A 22,680-nucleotide genomic window follows, 5' to 3' on the forward strand; every position below is an offset into this window, starting at 1 on the left:
AAAATAAGCTCTTACGGGATACATTTCAGTAAAGTCGCGGAAGGAATTTGATCATCGATGAGGCAATGTTAAGAAAAGTATTACAGAAAGGGGGGGAAAAAAAGACAGCCAGTCGAAATGGGCTTCTTTTAATTGGTTCAACCTGCAGACATGACGCATTAGTATTTTTGCACATGAAGCTTGATAGTGAACTTACCAAAATAAAGCACAAATCCTGTGTTATTAAAATAACCAACGTGCCTATTTATTCTCTCGGCTGGACTTAACATGCATGTTTGCTCTGAACATTTAAAACATGTAAACCAAGTTTTAAAAAAAAGAAAGAAAAGAAAAAAAATTCACCATCTGCTTTTAAAGAATGCGACTTTCACAGCATGCTTCCAATAAAAAGTCAGACTGAACATGGTCTTCGACTGTTCACACTTCACAGATAAATAATACTTTTTGTTGTTGCTGCTGCCGCTGAGAAAATCGTGTTAAGTATACAAAGTTGCCGTTACAGCAGAACAAGAAGTGAGCCACCATAAATTTGGATTCACTGCCTCCTGGTGGCCAAAAACGAACTAAAACACATTTTATTCACATTCAGCAACACCGGTTGATGAAGTTTCCGAGCCAGACTTGTCTCAACAGATGTGACATTACACACAGAGCCAGAGGAATGTTGGAGAAGGGAATCAGTACATGAATCTCGTGCAGATAAATGTGCGCAAAAGAAAAATTCAGTCACTTAAAAAAAAAAAAAAAATCCTCCTCAGATGCAGACTGCTTAAATTTAGCCTTTTCTACACCAACCTCAAACAATACACAATCCAACTCCAAATAAGGGCATGTCAGAGAGCAGCTATTGCAGGTCCAATACAGGTCATTACACACAAAGCAAAACAGTTCAGGATGCATTTCGAATCAGCAAACAGAAACAGCAAAAGGTTACTGTCATTGCTCACAAGATCTGAGGAGAGATTCCTCCATCAAACAGAAGCAGCTGTCCTTGAACTTCACAGTCTATGATTCAGTGTATTGTTAAATACCAGCTTAATGTCCTGAAATAAGAGTGTGCACTTCAGTACACACACAAAAATATTTTGTGATCTTGCGATTGCTCAACACTAAATCAAACTTATTGGTTCCTAGAAAGTATTCAGCACAGGATGTTGCATCAGCACAAATGAATTTGAATCCGACACACAGAAAGCAACTTTCGTTTAAAAAGCATCACTCTAACCTGTGCGGTCAAGCTTAAATTACACGTCTTTTGGCCAAAGTCTCACTGACAATTCATATCGCATTGGGGTCCATTTTGTCTGCCGCCTCACTGACTTCTACCAAACTTCTGCATATGAAACATGCAAACTGCAAAACATGCCCAAGTTATGCAATCAATCTGACATCAAGCGGGCACTATTTTTGATTGTATAAAACAATGTTGGCCTTTGAATTCAATCTGTGCTACAACAGGCAACAACGCAACATTGCCAAAAACTAACAGACCTGAAGTTCACTGTGAGAGAAAACATATCAGCATTTTGTCTGCTGAATATTTTCTATGCAATACACAGTAATGACTGAAACACCAAACACTGTAGGAAAAATAGATTTAACAAATCTAAACTCTAGTTGGCATTCGATGAGACAATAAAGATTTTAAATGATCTGTACAAACAAAACTTGTAGTTAAGAAACTGGGCTTTTCAAACAACAGTATAGCCCTTCATTTAACTGTACCAAAATTCAATAAACAAACTTATTTTTCCCAAATTATCATGAAAAGTTAAGACTGCATCTATTTTACATACCATCTTGTTTTCAGAGCCCTTATCACAATATAATTTGCCACAAAGAAGGAAAACAGTTGTAATCTGCTGCCTTTGAACAGTTATATTTAACATTAGATGATAGTAACTGAGTGTGGCAAAGTATGGCAGGCAAAGCCAGTAGTAATGGAAAGACCAGTGTAAGCTTGACTATAAGCTATCAGATTCCAATATGTGTGGAAAAAAAACTGTGCGTGTACACTGTGATGGATCTGTGTGTATTCACTGTAGGGCTTTGGAACAAAGTTAGATCGCAAGGATTTTCGAAACTTTTCTGTTTGAAATCCATGAGTGTCGTACTCACTTTAAATCTGAACAGTAAAGTCTCTTTCAGGCATTACGCTGTCAGCAAATCAACGTGTCGATTTGATGCATGAACGAGTACTCCAGTCGCTTACTGAAAAAAGTCCTGACAGCAGCCTAACTCGGTTGGACCAGCAAACATTTACACATTACTTTCAATATGGCACAAGTCTGAAAGCAGGCAGTCGTGTTAACAGACAGGCATCAACAAGATTATGACTGCACATCACTTGTGTATTTTGAGCGAGTTTTTTAGCGCACTATTGCCCTAAACAAACAAAAAAAGAAAAACCAACATAGTATTTTATGCCATTGACTTTGCATGTATTTTACAATAAGATTAAGACACTTTTCTATGATACACTTTTAGCTTCTCACCATTCGGAAACAAGATCTCACTCTATGTGTGAGTGCTACGGCAGAAGCTGTCTCTGCAGCACACACAAAGACAACCAGAGGTTATGGTGTTCGTGACAACATAGAACTTAAGGTTCAAACATGTGGTCAGACTTTGAGACAAAGCTGACAACGATCTCTGCCACAAGTGCTGTGCACATACTGCAGATATCATGCACATGATACTGTGTTGGGTGAATGAAGCCATGAGAAACTTTAATGTAAAAGTGGCCTATGAACAAATGCCGGCACTTCAACAGGATGATGAAACCAGCAATGTTCTCCTGTATTTCCTGTTTGAAACGACTCCAATGATGCATTCTTTGACACTTCGGTTGTCGTTGTTAATTAACAATAGTGAATAACAAATCTAAATTGTTTGCTACAGCCTCCGACGGTCTGTTTTTCATAAATGTTTAAGCTTTTTTTCTGTCTCCATCTACATGTACTTAGTCCTACTACACTACTGTAGGATGTATCATCACTGGTCCTTCAGTATGAGGAAAAAGTTCAGTTCACACACAGAGTTTAAAACTTCACACATGAACTGAAAAAACAGATCAAACTCTGGAATATAAGGCGCCCAAACCCAAATGGTCATAGAGGGTAAGAGATTTTACTCTGTCGTGTTGACCACCTGACCCGTTATGCTGAGTGCAAGGGGATGACAAATTTGCAGCCGAAGGGAGAATGGTATTTGATTGCCACTTCCTGGAACACCTGGCGAGGAATACCTATGTCACACAGGTAAACCCTGCCAGCCCCTTCAGCTAGGGGAAGCGGGAGGCAAAGTGAGAGGGACCATTTGGCTTCAACTGCCTGCCCCTGGCCACTAGCAGGAGGGTCTAAGCTTAGCACTGGTGCTCTGTTCTGATTCGCCCAGTCTGCAGCTGCCCAGTACCAAGGCTGATCCATCAGGAATGTGTTCTCGTGACAGTCCAGACAGTTAATGATTAGATCCACAGGAGTGTCTGGAAGGTCTGTGGAGCCAGAGAGAAAAAAGAAAAATGCCACATCATTGAGCAACCAACTGTATGCATTTTTTTCCCTTTTAAATGTACTTTTGTGTTTTTTTTTTTTTACTTGGGGGGGTGTTGATAAAGACACAAAGCAAACCCACCTTTGATACTGGACACCTGTTTGCCACCAGTTTTGTTGAAAAGGGTGAGCTCGCAGGTCACAGCGTCATGCATTTTGACAAAATTTGGCAGAAATAAGATGACCTCCACTTCGTGATTGGCCAGGTGACGACCGCAGCTGATGCCCTGAGCTCCCTGAACATGAGGGCCACACAGCAGAGCCACCGTGGGATGCTGGTGCAAATTTTTGGGAGTGAATCTGGGAGAAGTAGGAACAGATGAGGCAGGTTTTATTTTGTACTTTAGTAGAACAAAATGGGTCAGCTTAATCAGTATAGATGCAACATGTGTGAAATAAATGGAAACAAAAGAGAGTGGGTGGTGTCTGAAATCACTCATTACATACGGGAATAGAGAGTGAGTTCACCATTTTGCTGTGCTGTGTCAGTGTATAGTTAGCATTATCAAATGCTATATAGTGCAGTCAAATTATTCCACAATGACTCACAAAAAGTAGTGCCATTACCCCAGCACCGTATACCGACAGGTGCAAGAGGAGCAATGATGTTGCCAAGAAAATCACCCAAACAGTGTCCGAGTGTGTTTCTTTTATTTTGCCAGAAAGCTCATGATATTAGCCTCCACGTATAACTATACAGGGCGCAGTGAGTGAGTAGCTGATTTTGGACATGATCTATAGCTCAGCTTGACTCATTTGTCATTTTTGCTACAGTTATTTAGATAACTGCTTACCTGTTTGGCCCCCCTAGTAATGTAAGTGCCATCTGACTGGCACACACTCCAGTCATCTCAAGTCTCCTCTCCAGTGAAAGACCATGGCGCTCAGCAACAGACAAAAGACGCTTGTGCAAATCATAGGTTATACTTGGTACAACAAGTCCAGAGTCTGTGGAAAGCAAAGGAAAAAACAATAAACCTTCAATTCATTTTCCTGCATTACCACTTCATTCATTACAATATGAAAAACTAACCGGTGCAGTATTCTTTGGCCCCAGGTTGCGGTACAGTAATTTGTCTATACACGATAGGTTTGGCCTCCAGGATGTTCTCATCATGACGATATCGTGTAGGGGTCTGCTCTTGAGGCGTGCCACGTGACCTCGCACCGTTACGACGCTCTGATATGTCAATCTCTGAGAAAACTGCGGCTTTGTCAAAAAGAGCCAGGTTTCCTTCAAAATCAAAGTCTGTGTCCAGGAAATCATCCACGCCATCACCAAAACACTCATCATCTCTGTGCTTCATCTGGCCATTCTTTATCCCATTCTTCTTTGGTGTCACTTGATTTACCCCTCGGTTACTAGATGACCCTGTTGGGATGGTAAATATAGTTAGCTACTTTGCCACAGATGTATATTTTGTTTAATTTTTAGTGAACTGAACAGCATTGCACGCACAGGAGTTATGTCTTCGACGAAATACTTTAGGCTGGCCGGGTATATCCAGATGACGCTCTCCGTAACTTTTGGAGCAGTGCTGTGGAGAGTTTAGTTTCTCCACATTTCTGGGGTCACCCTTTGGGACTGCAACCGGTGCGCTGGTTACCTTTGCAGATGCAGCAGAGCTAGTCCTACTATTATCATTTCTTATATCTAAAATCTTTAGGTCCTTTATGTCAATGGCACTGCAAAAAAATAAGAGTCAAAATTATCTTAAATAACAACATATAAACAGGCTCTGTCAACGAATCTAAAATGTAGAAAAAGCAGACATTTAGTAGCAGAGACTTACCTGAATGTGACCTCTGGCACGGGACACTTGACTCCATTATGGAAAGGCTGTCTTAAGGAGATGGTTTGGCTGGACTGGTCCACAGATGACACTTCTCCCTGGTAGACTCCCAGCGTTGGCCCGCAGTTAATTGATACCAAACTACCCAACCAATCCGCGGCCATATCTGCAGCACGTGTTGTGAAAAAAAGAAAAGAGTATTTATGTAGCAGTTATTGTCAGAGAAGATTTGTAGCGACCATAAACTTTCTGTTCGCTAACTTTGTGACTGGGACGTCACAACTTACGAATCGCCCGAGTCGTGACTAGCTTAGCCTCGGCCTGCTACCGAGCTAAGTTTGTACCACGGTGCTAACGTTTTACGAAAAAAATGTTCACCTTTTCAGAATTATGGTAATCCCTCTGAACAATACAAGTCAATGAACCGCGATATTTAATGCGTACAAGAAAACAATTTCTTCTTAAACTATTAGCTTCTTAGCTTTTTGAATGGAGCAAACCTTTTACTGTTTATTACCACTTCCTGTTTCCGGAAAGCGGAGCTTTTCAAAATAAGAGTTAAATCTTAACAAATTTTACCAGACACAGCCGGAAATCTGCGTAAGTTTGTTTTCGCCACTGCAGGAAAACACAAAGAGCCAGATCGAGCCAAGTCAAACTTTCAACTTATTATCTCAAAATGTCAGGTTATTACTTTCAACTTACTAAGTATCTCAGAATTCCAGTTATTTCTGAGTAAGTCAAAATTTCAAGAAACGAAACTTAGAATTGTTAATTATTAAGTTGAAATTTCAAGATAGTGCAACTTGAAATATCGAGAGATTAAGTCGCAATTTTGAGATACTTCCCTGATATTATGACTTACAGAGGGCAAAAAAAATTTCTTCAGTTGTCCATTAAATTTAAGCTTAGTATGTCGAAATTTTGACTTATCCAGAAATAACTCGAAATTTCCAGATACTCAAATATTCAAAATTTTGAGACATGCAACTCGAAATTTTCAGATAATAACATTTGACATTAGTCGAAATTTTGACTTAAGTTTGTCTCATTTCATTTAAATAACTTTCTTTTTGTGTTGTGCAGCCTATTACTTGTTTATTAATTTTCCTATTTAAAAAAAAAAAGTCCTTTAGTTTGCCTGCCTACATACATTTTTTATCCATCCATCAGTTTTTATCTGTAATTGCCACTGTATTTATGGGAAGTCTGCAAATAAAACATAAAATAAAATGTGTATCTGAGATCAAAATAAAGGTCAAAATTTTAAAACAACATGAATTGAGTACTTCTTTGTACAAAATACAGTTGTCATCAGTACTTTATTGTACTGATGACAACTAAGTTCTCATGGGTCAGAAATGTCTCATCTGGTGTGATCCTATCTCAGTATGGACTCTAGTACCTACTTGTAAACTGCCAATCCAAATGGATTTGGTTAGCTTGTGTTTCTTCATTTCCGGAATCATTAAACATTTGTTGCTGGTGCAAAATTTTTCATTAGCACAGCAGTGCTTCTGAATAATGGTCTGACTCACTAACGCAGTGAAACAAATTTGGATCTTGCCACTCATGTGCAATATTTCACGCTGATTTATAGAATTGTCTAAAGATTATCCATCATATTGCTCCCTGAAGTTTAAATATAGGAAAATATACATATATATCAAGCACTGGTTTCCCTTTTTGTGCTTAGAGGAATCATAGTCAATGAGGTGTTGTTATACATAATTAATCAAGAAAAAGCAGCGCACTGGTTGTTTGGGAGCTGTTCCTCACAACTCATGTCAACAAATGAGTAAGTCAGCAGGCACAGTGAGATCATGCAGAGACTATCCCAGGAGTGTTAACCATGATACACTCACCCAACAGAGTCCTGTGTACGGAGGCTACCATGGATACTCATTTCAAAGGCTGTATGCTGAAAAACATGTTATCAAAGCTGTGTGAAACTACAAGAAGAGGAGGTGGGAATTGACAGTGCACAGGAGAGGATTTCTGCAACAAGGTACAGTAAGAGAAAGTGTCATTTAGTTTAAACTGCAAAAACCAGTTTAAGTGTCAGCATGCGCATCTGTTGGCCTGCCATACCTGCATTTAGATATGGAGACTGGTGTAATAAACACAAGAAGAATAAATACCACTCAATTATCTAAATTTCATAAACACACTCTAATAACCCTGAAGTGTTAAAACCAGATGATGATCATGAAGTAAGCAACGGAAATATCAGGACACACAATCCATCAATAGCCACTCATGTTGAGCTGCCATCTTTGTGTGAAAATCTATCCTTGATGCTCGGGCAGACGTGTGGGCAGACATGTAGAGTGTGACATCTCCCAGACAGAGAGAAGCATTAACTTGGATAGGAATATGCTCCAGGATGTTCAGGGGTTCAAGATCATTTTCTCCCACAGACCTGGACATGTGGGACGCCAGATCTAACTTTTCAGCCCAGGTAAAATCAAGATATCGTTTTAGTTTTTTCTAAACTTGAGCAATCAGAGGGTAATTACTTAAAAGAAAATGCCTTTTTCTTTTTAGACATCAGCATGGTGTGGTATGACATCTGTATCAGGAGCAGGCTTTTTATCCAAAGTCAGCACAAGGTTGGGGGAATATTTTATAGAGACATTAATTTTCAGTCAAGTTGGTTTATTATGGCTAATTTATGTGTTTCTGAACATCTGGCAGTGCTGGTGGCTTCAGGCAAAATGACCCAGGTTTGAGGAAGTGGCAATCATTGTCCCATCTGGGGCCTGAGAGTGCCACACTGTCATCAGAGGCTGAATTAAGGGCTGCCCGGGGTGGAAGTAGCTTTAGACAAACAGAAACAGTGCACTGGCTGCAGGAGGCTCATGAGCAACTTGAGTCACAACTGGACCGGCTGAAGACCAGAGACATGCGGCTGAGCTACAATGTATCTGCACCACAGCTGCTTGGCACGAAGCACAAGGTGAGTGATTTTAGGGCAAGCAGATTGACATGTCTAAGACCAAATACATGATATGCCATATTTGTTTTGAATACCTTGCATTTGTCATTCTCCTTGGTTGTGCTGCATTGTTTGCTGCTCTGGATAAAAATTTGGTTTGTCTTGCACACAGCATCCTCTCACCGTGTAATAATGTGTCCTACAGCAGCTGTCAGAAGTGATGAAGAGCCTTGAGCAGGAGATTGAGGCAGCTGAATTACCTGAAATTGAAAAGAGCAAACAGTGCAGAGACCTCAATGAAAAGTAAGTTTAGGAAAAGATTTACAAAAGAAAGTTTGATTGAATTAAGAGGAGACTAAAATTTTCGTGAAATTTGCTCACAAGGGTCTTAAAGTTGGAGAAGGATTTGTCACAAATGAGGTGTGCTTTGGACAGAGGAAGCATCAATCAACCAACCGAGAGAGCTCGCGGTTCGCTCAACATAGCATTACCCGTGAGTCAAATAAATGGCTTAACAGACAGATGTTTAAGCCATTGTATTGTATTGTTTCTCTTTGCTAAACATCACTTTTTTTTTTTTTTTTATAAATGGCTTTAACCCAGGAGGAGCAGAAAATTGACACAGAGCTATTGAAGCTGAGCGAGGCCCTGAATAAGGCTGAGGGCAAGGCAAGGACACTGGAAGAAGAACGTGACAAGGCAGTCCAACATCTCCAGACTTCTACAGAGGTGAATTTAAAAATATGACAATCTAGTGCAATGCTAAAATCAAATGCAAATATTCTGTAGCTCCCCCTTGTTTCACAAAATCATGTCTGACCCTCTGGAACCTTTGTGGTGGTGGGGGGTGTTCTTGGTGTAAAACACCAAGACACTGGTAGGGGATCTTTTGGGCCTTGTGGATTGTGGAGTGCCCTCTGTGGATTGGGTTTGTTTCTGTCAGACTGGGATCAGGGAAGACTGAAAGCCGGGGCAACGTGAGCTGGTCCTGAGTTGTTTTTGTGGTCTGGCATTCACACTGTCCTGCTGAAGGAGCTCGCTGCTGTTGGGGAATTCCTTATATAGAGGGTGCTTTGTGTGCACCCTCATATTCAGAGCCAGCAAAAGTACAGGCCTTCTCTACTAAAGTACAAGTACAGATACTTGTGTAAAAAAAATACTCCGGTAAAAGTTGAAGTACTGATTCAGTACTTCTACAGACAGAAGCATGGATGTGCCATGGGCTCCCCAGTGTCTCCCATTGTAGCCAACCTTTACATGGAGGAAGTGGAAAGTAAAGCTCTTGGTTCTTTCAAAGGGATGGCACCTAGCCACTGGTACAGATATGTAGATGACACCTGGGTCAAAATCAAAACCCAAGAAGTAGAAGCCTTCACTCGTCACATTAACTCAGTGGATAAAATACATACGTTTTACCAGGGAGGACACCAGAGATAACAAGTTACCATTCCTGGACTGTGCGGTGCTTATCGAGGAAGATGGAAGCCTCAACATTGAAGTTTACCGGAAGCCCACACACACAGACCAGTATCTCCCCTTTGACTCCCACCACCCTCTGGAACACAAACTTGGGGTGATCAGGACCCTGCAACACCGTGCGGAAAGTGTTCCCTCTAAGGCAGAAGGGAAGCATAAGGAACACACACACATTGAGAAAGCCCTCAAAACATGCGGTTACCCCAACTGGGCCTTCATCAAATCAGCTAAGATGCACAGGAATGAAGGCCAAACACAAACTACAGAGAATAGGAAGGACAAGAGGAACAACATTGTCATCCCATATGTGTCAGGCTTGTCAGAGAAACTCAGAAGAATTTTCTCCAAGCATGACATCTCAGTATACTTCAAACCAAGTCACACCCTAAGACAAAAACTGGTTCATCCCAAGGACAAACCCGCCAAACACAAGATCAGCGATGTAGTGTATGCTGTTCAGTGCAGTGAAGAGTGCTCGGACCTCTACATTGGTGAAACCAAACAGCCTCTTCACAAACGAATGACACAACATAGAAAAGCCACCTCGACAGGACAAGATTCAGCAGTACATCTGCATCTGAAGGAAAAAGGGCACTCTTTTGAGGATGCCAATGTCCACATTTTGGACAGGGAAAACAGATGGTTTGAAAGAGGAGTGAAAGAAGCCATCTATGTCCACTGTGAACAACCATCATTGAACAGAGGAGGTGGATTACGTCACCAACTTTCCCCCGCTTACAGTGCTGTCCTGAGCTCCCTTCCCAGACGTCTCAACCCCCATTCACACCTTTGTTCCAGTGACCTCAATAGGCCACAGGAAACAATGGAGCGGAGTCCTAAATTGGTTTCAACTGAAACCACTGATTAAATATGACCCACGCCCCCTTCACACCTGGGCACATGTGTTCAAGCACATGATCAATAGAGGGTCATAACCACCTCCAGGGGACCACGCCCACAGGGGTTTAAATACCTGGGTCTCTCCACCATTTGGTTGAGAACTGAAGAAGCCTTTCGGATGAGAGGTGTAACGTCTTCAAGAAACAAAAAGAAGTCCAGTCGCCTTTTTCAAGCTCCAGAGACTACTATGACCTGGATGACTGAGAATCTACACAGACATACTGATTCAACTTCTTCACTCAAGTAAAAGTGAAAAAGTACAGGCTCTGTAATTACTCAAAGTAAGAAAGTAAAAGTAGCTCTTTGGAGGACATTTCTACCAGCTGTGTAAAGCTAACTGAACCTTGTGCTATATTAATATAATAATAATAAAGTAATAATAGGGAATGCAAACTTTTTTCTTTTTTTTTTTTTACTTTGTCTCTGCACCTAAACATAAAAATGACTACAGTCAGGTAACCCCTGAGTGGGATTCAGCAGGTGGGGGAACCTTAAGATTAGTTGTAGTGGCTCAGTGTGGGGAAAAGAATCACAACTCACAGTAATTTATATTGTGAGCTCCAGTAGATTTACCTTGTGTGCAGGCTGTGATCAGCTGATCTGTGCTGCTGCTGCTCTGAGGTTTACTGCTCTTTGTGAATTTATGCAACTGAATTCAGCAAGTAGAATTTTCACAAGCTATCTTGGCTGACTTCTGACCCCTACGCTGACACTGTACTGTTTATACTGTCTTTATACTAGACAGTATACGCTTGGTATAAAGATTAATTGAGTGAATGAATCTAAACATCATCAGCTTAAATTCAAACTCCTCTCTGCTACACTTGATGTAACTCTGACCATGAACACCACAGCTGCTGTGCACCAGTCCAACACAGCTTTACTGTAAATTGATCACAGTACAGCAAACTAACCTGTTTATCCTGCACTAAACTGCAGTATTTTCATGCAACCTTGACTAATACAAAGTTAGTATACCTCAGGTTGTTTTGCAGAAAGTTTCACAATATGAAAAAAATCATAACTGAACATCATGTACAGATCCGAGATCTGATTTTTAAAATGAGGACATTTCATGTAAGCTCTAGATTTCCAGTTTGTTAAATGTCCCTGAGCAGTCCTTACCTTTAAATATAGTGGTTAGTGGTTTCATGTTGTTGCAGACAGTTGTGTATAATTTTCATCTGTTTAGTGTGCGTTCTGTTTCTGTGTACCCAGACACAGAGGACGCTGTCGAGTCAAATAGAGGAGCTGAACAAGAAGCTGAGCCGCACTGCACAGAATCACTCTGAACTGCAGACCCAGCTGAGTGAAGCCAACAACAAGATCAGCCAAGCATGCCTGGTCAGTTTGCCATGGGTTCAGTATTTCATTACACATCCACACTGATAAATTGGATATTAACCTATTAAATCATTATTAACTTATTCCGTTGTGCATTCCAGCCCCTCAAAAAAGCTGAGGTACAGAAATCATTTGACTGGTTAACATTCTATAATTTTGTCTATCAGAGAAGAGATGAGTGATCAGTTTTAAATGAAAAATGTTTCATTATGTTATCAGAGCTTTCTGCTTTTTTTTTTTTTTTTAACCTTTAAATATCAATATTTGTTTCAGTTATGAGTTTCATAAGTCCGGTATTGGTCGGGGTGTTTTGCCTCATCGTAAGTAATTTTTTTGTACAATACAGACTGCTAAATTTCATCTTTAAACATTGCCTTCCTTTTTCTTCCCTTCCACTCAGGAAAAAGCAATCTTATCAACTCAAGTATTAAAGTTGGAGGACAATATAAAAGAAATGAAGGCCAAATTGACTGAGGCTCTGTCTGACAAAGATCACCTGATCCAGGTATTGTCTTTAACTATGAGCCACAATCCACTTCTGAGGCATCATAGATCAAAGAACTGTGATTTAAAACTATGGCTTGGTTTCTGGATGTGCTATAGGAGAAAGCAGAGCTTCTCCAAAGGGCTCAAGTCCTGGAGGTGCAGCTGGAGGAGACTCAACATAGTTCAGAGGGTCATGAGTTGCTTGACCACCTGGCTAATGCAGATTCTCACAACAACAAACAGGGCCAGGAAGGTGTAGTGATTAAGGAAGACTCAAAGGCTCTCGGAGAGGTTGTAAGCTTTAAGTGGCTATTCCTTATTTGGGGAGGGTTCTTAATTAAAGTACTGCCTCTCTGTGATTGCACCAGGGAAATGAAAAACTAGGAGGAGAGCTTGAAATGATCAAGCAGAAGCTGGAGATATCACAACACAGCATACAGGAGCTAACAGATAAGAAAATCCTAAACGCCAAACAGATCACAGATCTGGAGGCACGGTGCTCTCAGCTGATCAGAGAAAAAGAGGAGCTGCAGAGTGACACTAAAGGCGGACTACAAGAAATGCAGAAAACGTGCTGTCAGCACAGGTGAGATGGAGATCAGACACATTCTTCAATATGAGAAGATGTTTTTTTTGTTAATTACTATGCAGTATAGTACAGTTCTCATCACTGGAAATTTCAAACTCTTTCTCCAGGGAATCTGTGGAAGTCTTGAAATTAGAAAACCAGAAACTGCAGGATCAGCGTCTGCATTTGGAGGGTGAGCTGCTCGAGAAGGAGAAGATGCTACAGATGCGGGAGGAAGAGTGTCGCAATCAAGATATAGTGAGAGTCCAGACTATCAAGGAACTAAAAGCTGTGGCCTTACATTGGACAGAGAAATGGCAAAAGGTGGCTTTGACCCTGCAGTCTACACAAGAGGAGTTAGAGGAATTAAAGGGGAATTCCAGAAATAAAGTAAGTGCATCCTTTCACCATGCGCTTAACGATGACATCTATATTAGTTATACTGTAGGCCATGCTACACTAAAAGTATATGTAGAGAGGGAAAGTATACCTCTCTACATAAGCTGCTTCTCATCAGTGAAAACTCCAGAATACATATATGAATATGCAGATATTATTCAGGCACAACACTGTGACTTTCCTAAAAAGTGCCCCTGAATATAAAAAGCCTGTAGCTTTTCGTCTGCAGATTAAGGAACTGAGACGATCTACTAATTAAAGGTGCATTAGATATGTTAGTAGACGTTAACTAAACACTTATAACTTTCAGGGGGGATGTGACTTTCTGCTGAGGGATAAGCTTGAAAAGCTGGAGCTGGAAAGGAGCAGGAATCAGACACTGCTTCACAGAGATAAGGATAAAGGTAAAGGTGACCATACTTCTCAGAAATCTGTGCCAAGGGAAAATATTCTGGAGAAGGATGCTGATCAGATATTTTATAGTCATCCAGCTTTAGAGAATAAGAGTCATTGAATTCTCTGACACAAGGGGGTGTTGTATTTGCAGGTGGAACAGTGCAGACTCGGGACAAAGGGACAGAGACATGGTAAGTAGATTTTGATGAGATTTCCCATTTCAAAATACAATGTCAGCAAAGTGCTCAAAATGAAATTTTATGAGCTGCCTCTTCATCACGATTTTCTATTTAAATCAGCTTATCAGAATCCTCTTTGTCACGGGAGCCACCATCAGACTTCCAGAGCCGCCAAAACAAATCCTTTCAGGTAACAAGATATTCCTCCCTCACTTACGCGCATTTTCAATACCTTAACCTAAAGTGAGGGGGACTGTGAAGGGAAGATGATGTTTTCATGTAAATGTTTGTGTACATGGAGTCCTGCTAGCTGTCCTTCGTGATTTACAGGTCAGCATCCAAAGCGGTGAGGTTGAAAGACTGAAGCAAAAACTTGCAGAAAGAGAGAGGGAACTAAGTGAAAAGTAGGCTTTCTTGACTTATAATTTACGTATAATATATTCTTGTAGACTCTGAAAATGATTGTATGACAGATAACCATGCCTGCTGTCTTAGAGAACATGCTTTAAAGACTCTAGAAAGGCTGAGAGAGATGGAAAGAAATGAGGCTAAAAGAAAGATTTCTGCCCTGGAACACAAGGTAGTGTCACTATAACCTCATCGTACTATAAATTATCACATATTTAACCAAATATGACCCAGAAGGTATATTCATCTCTCCTTCTTATGAACCTGTTCTGCATAAAAGCTCAGGAAAAAGGTTCCTGAAGATTGCCAAGATGAGGGAAGCCTTCTACCAGATATGCTGACTCCTGACTCAGAGGGTATGAGGCAGCTTTCAAGGACTGTGCACTGGTTTTCCTTTACTGAGCTCTGAAACAGCTTCCTCATGTTTTCAGAGAGCCCAGGGAGGGTGAACCAAATGCTGCCAGGCCAGAGGCTTCAAACTCTGAGGCAGTTTTACACGGTAAAGTTCATAAATGGAATATTTTCAAAGCCACCGGTGTTTGTAAATTAACAAATGAGACACATTTTGTCCACAGGCTGAAAATGGGAAACCCTCTGTTGAAGGCCGGAGGGGCAAAACTGTCCGTCCGCTTAATTCAGACACAGAGCAGCAAAGGAGAATGGTCACTGAGCAGGTAGTGTATGATGTCAGCATGATTTCAACTCCCTTTTTTTAAAAATCCAGGCCAGCATTGTGGCTTCAGAGTGGCAATGTTAATCAGCCTGCTTATGAACTTTCTGCTATATTAAGAAGAATTGTAGGGGAGCCGTAGGATTTTCCACAGACTTTGATAGGTCACACAGGATAACAACTTCCCTAAATTTGTGGTTGTCAGGGGAAAAAATCTCAGCAAATTTTAAACGAGTTGCCATAAAAATAAAATACACTATCCTATATACACATTGGTTCTAATGTTTAATATGTCACATACTTAATTTAATAAACAGCTACAATATTCCCAGCTGCCTCATCTACACAGTGAAGCCTGCCAGGATAACATATTAAACCAGTGTTAACATGTTAGCATTCTGACACCACTGTCGATGAATGCCAGCATAGAGCTAGAAAGCTCACTCAGACTAATTACAGCATCACAGAGATGCTAGTGTAGCCAGCCTTGTTTCATACCAGCTGTAAATGACAACAAGCCTGATTAACTAAACATGTTATATTCTATCTGTAGTTAAAGAGTTTATTTAAGGAGCGAGAGGGGAAGGAGGCACAGAAGGCTAACAGCACCGGAGCCTCTTCACCTCAAGAGTGGACTCCCACAGTTAAACCTGTTAAGGTAAGAAGCCTCAGCCATTAAAACAGAAAAAAAAATGATGATCCTGACCAGCAAGCATTGTACACCATGATATAGATGATACTAAGACCAAAGCAAACATTTCAGCTTCTGTTTTGACTTTTCTTTCAGGCTGCGGCAGGCAGGAGAAACTGGCAGCAGGCCTCAGGTTTGATGCCAGTGTTTGAGGAGGATGAGGAGATTAACGACTGTCCAGTAGAGGAGGAGGGAGAGGCAGAAAAGGAGACCCATGATGAGGAAAGCCTCCTCCACCAGAGACACCCAGAGGTTATAAATGCTTAAACTGCAGAAAGCATTACCAAGTTGAAAAATACATAAAATCCAACTACCGTAAAAGAATAAAACCTCACCATAATCTCTCCATTCAACACTCCACTCAGAGGACCATCTATATTTTCCTGTGTGCATGTTGGGCTGCTTTATAAATTGTATACATATAACATCTGCAGCTGATTCAACTTAATATCATTAGTGGCATTATCGTGGCACAGATTATATTTGTGAAATTAAGACCTGCCCTCACTTTCATTACATATACATGCGCATATGTGCAGAGAACACTAATCCCAGCTTCTACTTTAATCAAAGAGCATCCAGTACATGAATAGGGCTGTCATTCTGGGTGCATAGCTGCTTACATGGTACATGGAAAAAAAACATTTCAGCCATAATCTCAAATATGACTCCTTATATTTGGTAAATAATCGGATATGAAGCAAAGGAGTTAACCATTCAGTAGGAACACAGTGGACTCAACCATTAAAGGACAGGAATAGGAATGAGGATAGGAATGAGTAAGTGTGTTTCCACATCTTTGACTTCCTTTTCTAAAATTAATATGGCTGATGGACACCTGCAAGAACAATTATGAAGTCAGAGGTCTGAAACTGTTCCTCTCCTCCATCAGATGTCAGCTATGACTGCAGAAATCACCAATCTGAAGGCAAAAAATGGCAATCAGCTGCAAGGTGACACTGCGCTCAAATCAGTATAATTGGTCGTGTAGAAATGTGTGTGGCTGTGTTGTGTTTGAAGTCTTCTTTTGGATGTCTTCATCCCAAGCAGGGACGTGTCCACAAATGGCCATAAAGTTTAATCTAAAAGAAACAAACAAACAAAAAAGGCACCGATGATGATTATTTGTGGAGAAGTCCCCGGTTTAAATGAATTCATCTTCTGTTTCTATGTTTGCATCCTTTCTTCTGTCTTTGTAGAATTCTTGTTGGATTTGAAGTTTGGAAATTTTGAACCTTCTTCTAATTATGCCCCCCCCCCCCCTTTTTTTTTCCTTTTTGTCAAGCTTTAAGGTTGAAGAGGTCAGTCGAGGATCTTAGCCCTGCAGAAGAGCACTCAGATAAATCTTCTCAGTGCTCAGACTGGACATGGACACTGCCCCTGTATCCTGATGGAGTATTCCTAGCTGAACTTGTAGATATCTGTAGCCCCGATGAAGAGGAAGGAGAGGTTAAATGATGTATTTGTGAGGACTCCAAAACTGAGCAAAATACCAGCCAGCTTTATGCCTGTTACTTTATAGAGTATTGTTTTTGATTCAAATTGCATTATTTTCTGTATCAGTGTAACAGCGAATCACTGACTGGAACCCCAATAACAATTTTAGCATTTTTAGCTGAGTAACGTTCAAGTAGTAACTAATAAATCCCACCAAGGTTCCTTAGGCAAATCTGTTTGTTTTTATTTATATAACTTGATTCCTCCTCATTTTTACATGGAGTTCTACAGCTAGAAATATTACTTTAAAGAAATGTTTAAAGAACTGTCAAATGACAATGAATATTTACTCATACAAATTGATGGCAGAATGAATTTTAGTGACAAGGATCAAATACTTCAGTATTTGAAAGACTACAGTGTTCAGTGTTCAAATGTTTTGGGGATAGAAACCAAATGGATACAAGACTGCAAAGTTGCAATTGCACAACTAATTGAAATAAGGCCACGTTTAGAGAATTGATTTACTGGGGTGGTGGAGGGCCTGAAACAGCAGCAGCTCAGGGCAGCGACTGCATCAGCATGCCAGAGATGGGAATCTTTGTAGATGAAGTAAGCTGCCAGATTCAAAGGTTATGTTTAGTATACTTTATAAAAGAAGGAGAGAGAGGCATCTCGAACTAGATCACAGGCTTTGCTCCAACCGTGTTCACTTCATGTCTAACCCCATTGTTGCTGCACAAAGAGCTCAACAGTACATCTGGTCCACGAGTCATTTAATAGTCTTATTTTGTTGTGGTTTCGGGTTGAACAGTGTGCCAGCGCGCCTGCTCCACATGCCGGCTGCACATGTCCCTCCAGTGAGCACGTCCCGCATCCGCAGCCTCTGCTCCAATGAAGACTCGACCAACAGCTTTAGCTTCTGACAGGACTGCATTCTGTCGCATTAGTAAAAAGAGGAGCTGTTGAATTCTGTTGCGTTTATTTTGCAGGATAAATAGAGCTGTTCATGTCATATTACATAATAAATAATGATGAAATAAAAATTCACTCCTTACCTGTGTTATTATGAATTCAAACATGAGGGGCAGCTGACTGATGTCTCCTGGAGGCAGGTCAAACAGGAAAGAAGTATTCCACACAGTACAGGACCCGGCTTTAGTCTCTCTGCTGCTGATCAAAACTCCCTTGTGATGCAGATTGATCACCACCTGGTAATCTATACATGTGTACACAAACACAATATGTATAACTTTCATAAATACTACTTGTTTTTTGCTTAGATCTTGAATATAGCAAATGATGATATTGTTGAAAAAGACTGAAATACATTTTCCAATTTACATTTTTAGCTGAAATTTATACTGGAATTTATACTGTAGTTGCACCACATTTTCCCTCGTATATAAAATATAAGTTCTCTATGCTGTATTATTCATGAACAAGTACTTTCAGGTTCTGAAACAAAATAAAGAGATAATCCGATTGTGAGTCATGCTTATGTGACATATTGCACAAGAAACTGATATCATGAAACAACATGGATCTGCATACAGGATGAGCTTGCCTGCTATGAAAAAAATAATGCCTTGACAGACCAACGCAAACAAAGATTAGACCTGTCAGATAAGAGTACCAGTGGAGATTGGAACGTTTTCCTGAGGATTGTGAATAGTAAAGGATTAAACCACAATGTCATTAAAAAAAGGGATGATCTCCTGATGCATTCTGGTCCTGTAAGACATCATTAATCCCTTAAACATTAAAAGCAAACATAGGGAATTACTTTACCTCTACCCCCGAAAGAAAAAAGTTAGTTCTGCCCACGCACTCTTATATAATGCATCTATGCATGATGCCCTTATGGCATTCTGAAATCAAATAGACATTTTGTCAAGGTTAAGTGACACCAAACTCTGCTTTTACCTGCTGCCATTGATGTAGAAACAAGGCTGTCTAGATTATCAGCTCTGAGGACCGTGGCTTTAACACAGTGGGACAGAGTCTGATAATGAAGCAAAATGAAGATCTGTGGAGGACAGCTAAGCCCCTTACACATCAGTGCATCCTGAGAGGTCAGACTCTGCAGTCAAAGGGCGAAAGTCCAAAGAGCAAAAAGGGCATTCTTAATCAGCAGGAAATGCAACTTGAAAATTTAGCTCTGTCACACACAGCATTAAAGAAATAAAACTACAGAAAGTTTTCAGAAAGTTTTTTACATTTCTTCCATTTTGTGATTGTTCAAAGTGCTAAAATTATGATCAAAGGGGGTCTAGTGACAGATGTATAGCCAAAGGGTTCCTAATTAATCAATCTTGCTATACCTCCAAGTATAGACATTTAAACTACTCACACATATATAAACGTCACTACCTTTTTTATTTTCCATTCGCTTTGGTTAAGTTCTTTTGCAAGGTGAAGTGGCGTCTGTGGTGTCCAGTCTCTTCCTGCGCACTCGGCTTCCAGTTCACCCAGATCTGCGCATCTGCGGCTCATTGGTTCCCGTGCATTCACAGCTATTCTCAGTACACATCTTTGGAGCTCCTCCACAGAGCTCACCTTGAAAAGCAGCTCCAGGCTGTGGGCTTCAGAGCTGGAGCTGGTCTGGACACAGGCTTGTATTGGAAAGAGGTACAGAGGTGTCAGGCTGCCTTGCACATACACGTCTTCCAGGTTGTGAGGTGTCCCAGTGAGGCTGATGACAGTGACTGTCAGGGTTTGCTGCTCTGGAGAGAAGGCCATAGTGAAATGGAGGCAGGGTTTTGGTGATACTGGATGTTGGCAGCTTGCACTGGAGCCATAACTTAGTGGGGCCAATGGGATAGGTTTTTCTTTCAGAGAAGGAGAGTCAGCGCCGGGTCTGGTGAGTCTACTGCGCTCGTTATAAGATGTATGTTCCCCAGTTACAGTGCAGCGTCTCTGCATAGCCTTACGTGTTTTTGCCAGTAGTCCCAGTTTGGGAAATGAAGGCAGTGAACTATGACTCGGGTCTAATGGTTTATAAAGGGGTGATGTGAGCAGAGGCGTGCTGAGGCGGCGCAGGGAAAAATATGACTCTGGGGGCTCCTTTTGGTCACAGGGAGTTTGAGTTTGATTAGAAAATGCCAGAGAGCTGAATTCACCCTCTGAAGTAGCAGCGCTGCTGAATGTGGACGGATACTCCAGCACATCTTCATCCAGCTCCTCGAATTGCTGCTTGGATGCTGTTGCTGCTGTTGCAGGAGGTGGACTCTGAGGAAAGGTCACAGGTTCAGCAGGAGCTGTTGCTGATGTCACAGGAGCTTTGCCTTTGGCTCGACAAACTTTACTTTTCCACAAGCACAGAAGACATCCCAGGACCAAACACAGACAAAAGGTGATCAGTCCAACCAGAAGAAGAATCTGCAGGTGAACTGCAGAAATCACAGAAGATAATAAGACCAGGTGGCAGAGGTTTATTGTAATTCACCCCAGTCAACTCTGAGAATTACATAATCCCCTGCTCCATGCTGTGCTGTGTGTACTACATACTCAATGTGTGTGATGGGTTAAATGCAGAGAATGAATCTCACTGCATGTATATGTATGTGACAAATAAAGCTCTTTCTTCTTCTTCTAATGTAGTATTTTGGCCCATGTGCAGGCCCCTCCATTTCATATTAGTAAACTACTAAATGACTGGTTCTTATTTTGTCGAAGCTATCTTAAAAATGCTGACATGCCAATATATACACTGAAATAATATTAATAATATGATTGGAACAGATGGGTAGCAAAATTTATAGCCCTTCATTTGTGTAAACATGGGTTATAAAAGGAGGTTTCTGTGTTTGAATCAGTCAAAATCATGTAATTATCCAGGAGATTTAGCAACACAAAATGTACCAAAAACACAGCAACATAGGAAAGAAACATTTGATGTTATAGTTTTGTTTTGTGCACATTTGAACAGAACAAAGGCAAAAGAATCACATCTGTCATGGACCAGGGAGATGTTTCATCAGCACGTCTCTCTGGTAATGTGGTCGTTGCTTTAGACTCGGATACCATACCTTCTAATTGTTTGGTAAAAAGGACCTGCACCAGAAGCCAGAAGAACAGAATGACCATGATGCCCTCAATCATGCCCGTGCAGCAGAAAAGCAGCACAGACTGCCAGAGAGGCTGACCGGGGTACTCCTCGTCATGGTAAGGCATGGTGCCAGCAATAGAGCCTATTTTAGGAAATCCACAAGTAGAATCCCAAAGGTCCGAGTAAAGAAGAGCTTTTGCTTGACTGATGAAAATGCATTTAGGTTTTCAGTCCAAACCAAAACCAGCCAACATTATTTTGTACTACTAGTAAAAAAGGCAAAAAAAAAATTTGCACTGGCTCCCATCAAAACATCTTTGTTACTCAGAATTACCAAAAAAAAAAAAAGTCAGCTCTTTACATTTAGTTTGAAGAGTTTTCATGCAGGATGCGGCTCCCTCCAGAAGTGATAGCTGAGAAGCTCTCTGTAGCTGCAGCTCTATTTCTCTATTCAAAGTGAGAAAGTCATCCTCCTATCCAAACTCTCTACATACTGTATATTCCAGTCTACAGACCAGCACAGTGATAACCTCTTTTACAAAGTGATTTACACACTATTATTCCCCCCGGTGGGTGGGGACTGTGGGCAGAGATATCCATCTCATAATACCTCTGTAGCATCTTTCCTCTTCAGTGTTCCAGATGCAAATCCAGCATTTTCACTATAGGATGACCATCCTAACAGTAAATCCTTTAACCCATCCCCCTACCATGCTCCTTTGACCCATGAGCTCCTTTTTTCCATTAGTATTGGCACTATCATGGTACAGCTGCTACAGAGTTAAGGAATTAAAGCTCAGCCTTTAGGTTCTTTTCCATATGCACAATGTGATGCATAGATTTTAATATTACAGTAAACTTAAACCTGTGGTGTTTTTTTTTAAATCATGATTGTGTGTCAATGCACAATTAGAAGCCAAAATGCACAGATTGAAAAAATTAACTAAATTTATGTTTAAATTATTTTTTCTTTGCTTCACAGTTCAGGTTTGAAGTTAAATATACTGAAAAAGATGTCAAAGCTTGGAGATGTGCATGTTTATTTGCGCATAACACCCCTGAACATGAACTACTGTGTCCGTAGGTGAGGAAATGCTGCCCCCATCTGGCCACTCAAGAATTTATTCTTGACTTCTTGGATCTAACTTTGCAGTGTTGGAGATGCTGTTTGGATCTTTTAATTAAATAAAAAAATATCCAAACAAAAGTACAAAACTGGCCCCCGTTGTTGTGATTTTTGCTACTGAATTAAAATGTTAACTAGTTACTGAATAGGTCATAGTGTGGGCTAAAGGGTGCAGTGTTTTGTTTTGTTTTTTAACTCTTGGTCCCATGTGATGTCATTGAGAGAGGATATCCCTAATATGGCCATCTCGGGGACACAGCTTTGTTC

General features: G+C 40.7%; 2 protein-coding genes across 4 annotated transcripts; both read right to left on the minus strand.

Annotated features, from left to right (window-relative positions):
* Positions 1 to 140: 140 nt before the first annotated feature.
* On the minus strand, positions 141 to 5,869 carry edc3 (enhancer of mRNA decapping 3 homolog (S. cerevisiae)). Of its 2 annotated transcripts, none has more exons than XM_030732494.1 (7): positions 5,723 to 5,869; positions 5,345 to 5,510; positions 5,011 to 5,237; positions 4,585 to 4,923; positions 4,346 to 4,499; positions 3,634 to 3,851; positions 141 to 3,493 (listed from the first exon to the last, which is right to left on the minus strand). In XM_030732494.1, the coding sequence occupies exons 2-7, from the start codon at positions 5,506 to 5,508 to the stop codon at positions 3,159 to 3,161; spliced, it is 1,437 nt and encodes a 478-aa protein (XP_030588354.1). In that variant the 5' UTR covers positions 5,509 to 5,510; positions 5,723 to 5,869; the 3' UTR covers positions 141 to 3,158. The 2 variants fall into 2 exon arrangements, with proteins under 2 accessions (XP_030588354.1, XP_030588355.1); XM_030732495.1 differs by having other exon boundaries at positions 5,845 to 5,868.
* Positions 5,870 to 17,639: 11,770 nt separating this feature from the next.
* Positions 17,640 to 20,221, minus strand: LOC115782325 (synaptotagmin-5-like). 2 transcript variants are annotated; one of them, XM_030732443.1, is made up of 3 exons: positions 19,163 to 19,238; positions 18,295 to 18,455; positions 17,640 to 18,174 (listed from the first exon to the last, which is right to left on the minus strand). In XM_030732443.1, exons 1-3 carry the CDS (start codon positions 19,170 to 19,172, stop codon positions 18,022 to 18,024), a joined length of 324 nt encoding a protein of 107 aa, XP_030588303.1. In that variant the 5' UTR covers positions 19,173 to 19,238; the 3' UTR covers positions 17,640 to 18,021. The 2 variants fall into 2 exon arrangements, with proteins under 2 accessions (XP_030588303.1, XP_030588302.1); XM_030732442.1 differs by lacking the exons at positions 17,640 to 18,174; positions 19,163 to 19,238 and adding an exon at positions 19,610 to 20,221 and having other exon boundaries at positions 18,423 to 18,455.
* Between the last annotated feature and the right edge of the window lie 2,459 nt (positions 20,222 to 22,680).

Source organism: Archocentrus centrarchus, chromosome 6, assembly GCF_007364275.1.
Source record: "Archocentrus centrarchus isolate MPI-CPG fArcCen1 chromosome 6, fArcCen1, whole genome shotgun sequence".
Taxonomy (NCBI): domain Eukaryota; kingdom Metazoa; phylum Chordata; class Actinopteri; order Cichliformes; family Cichlidae; genus Archocentrus; species Archocentrus centrarchus.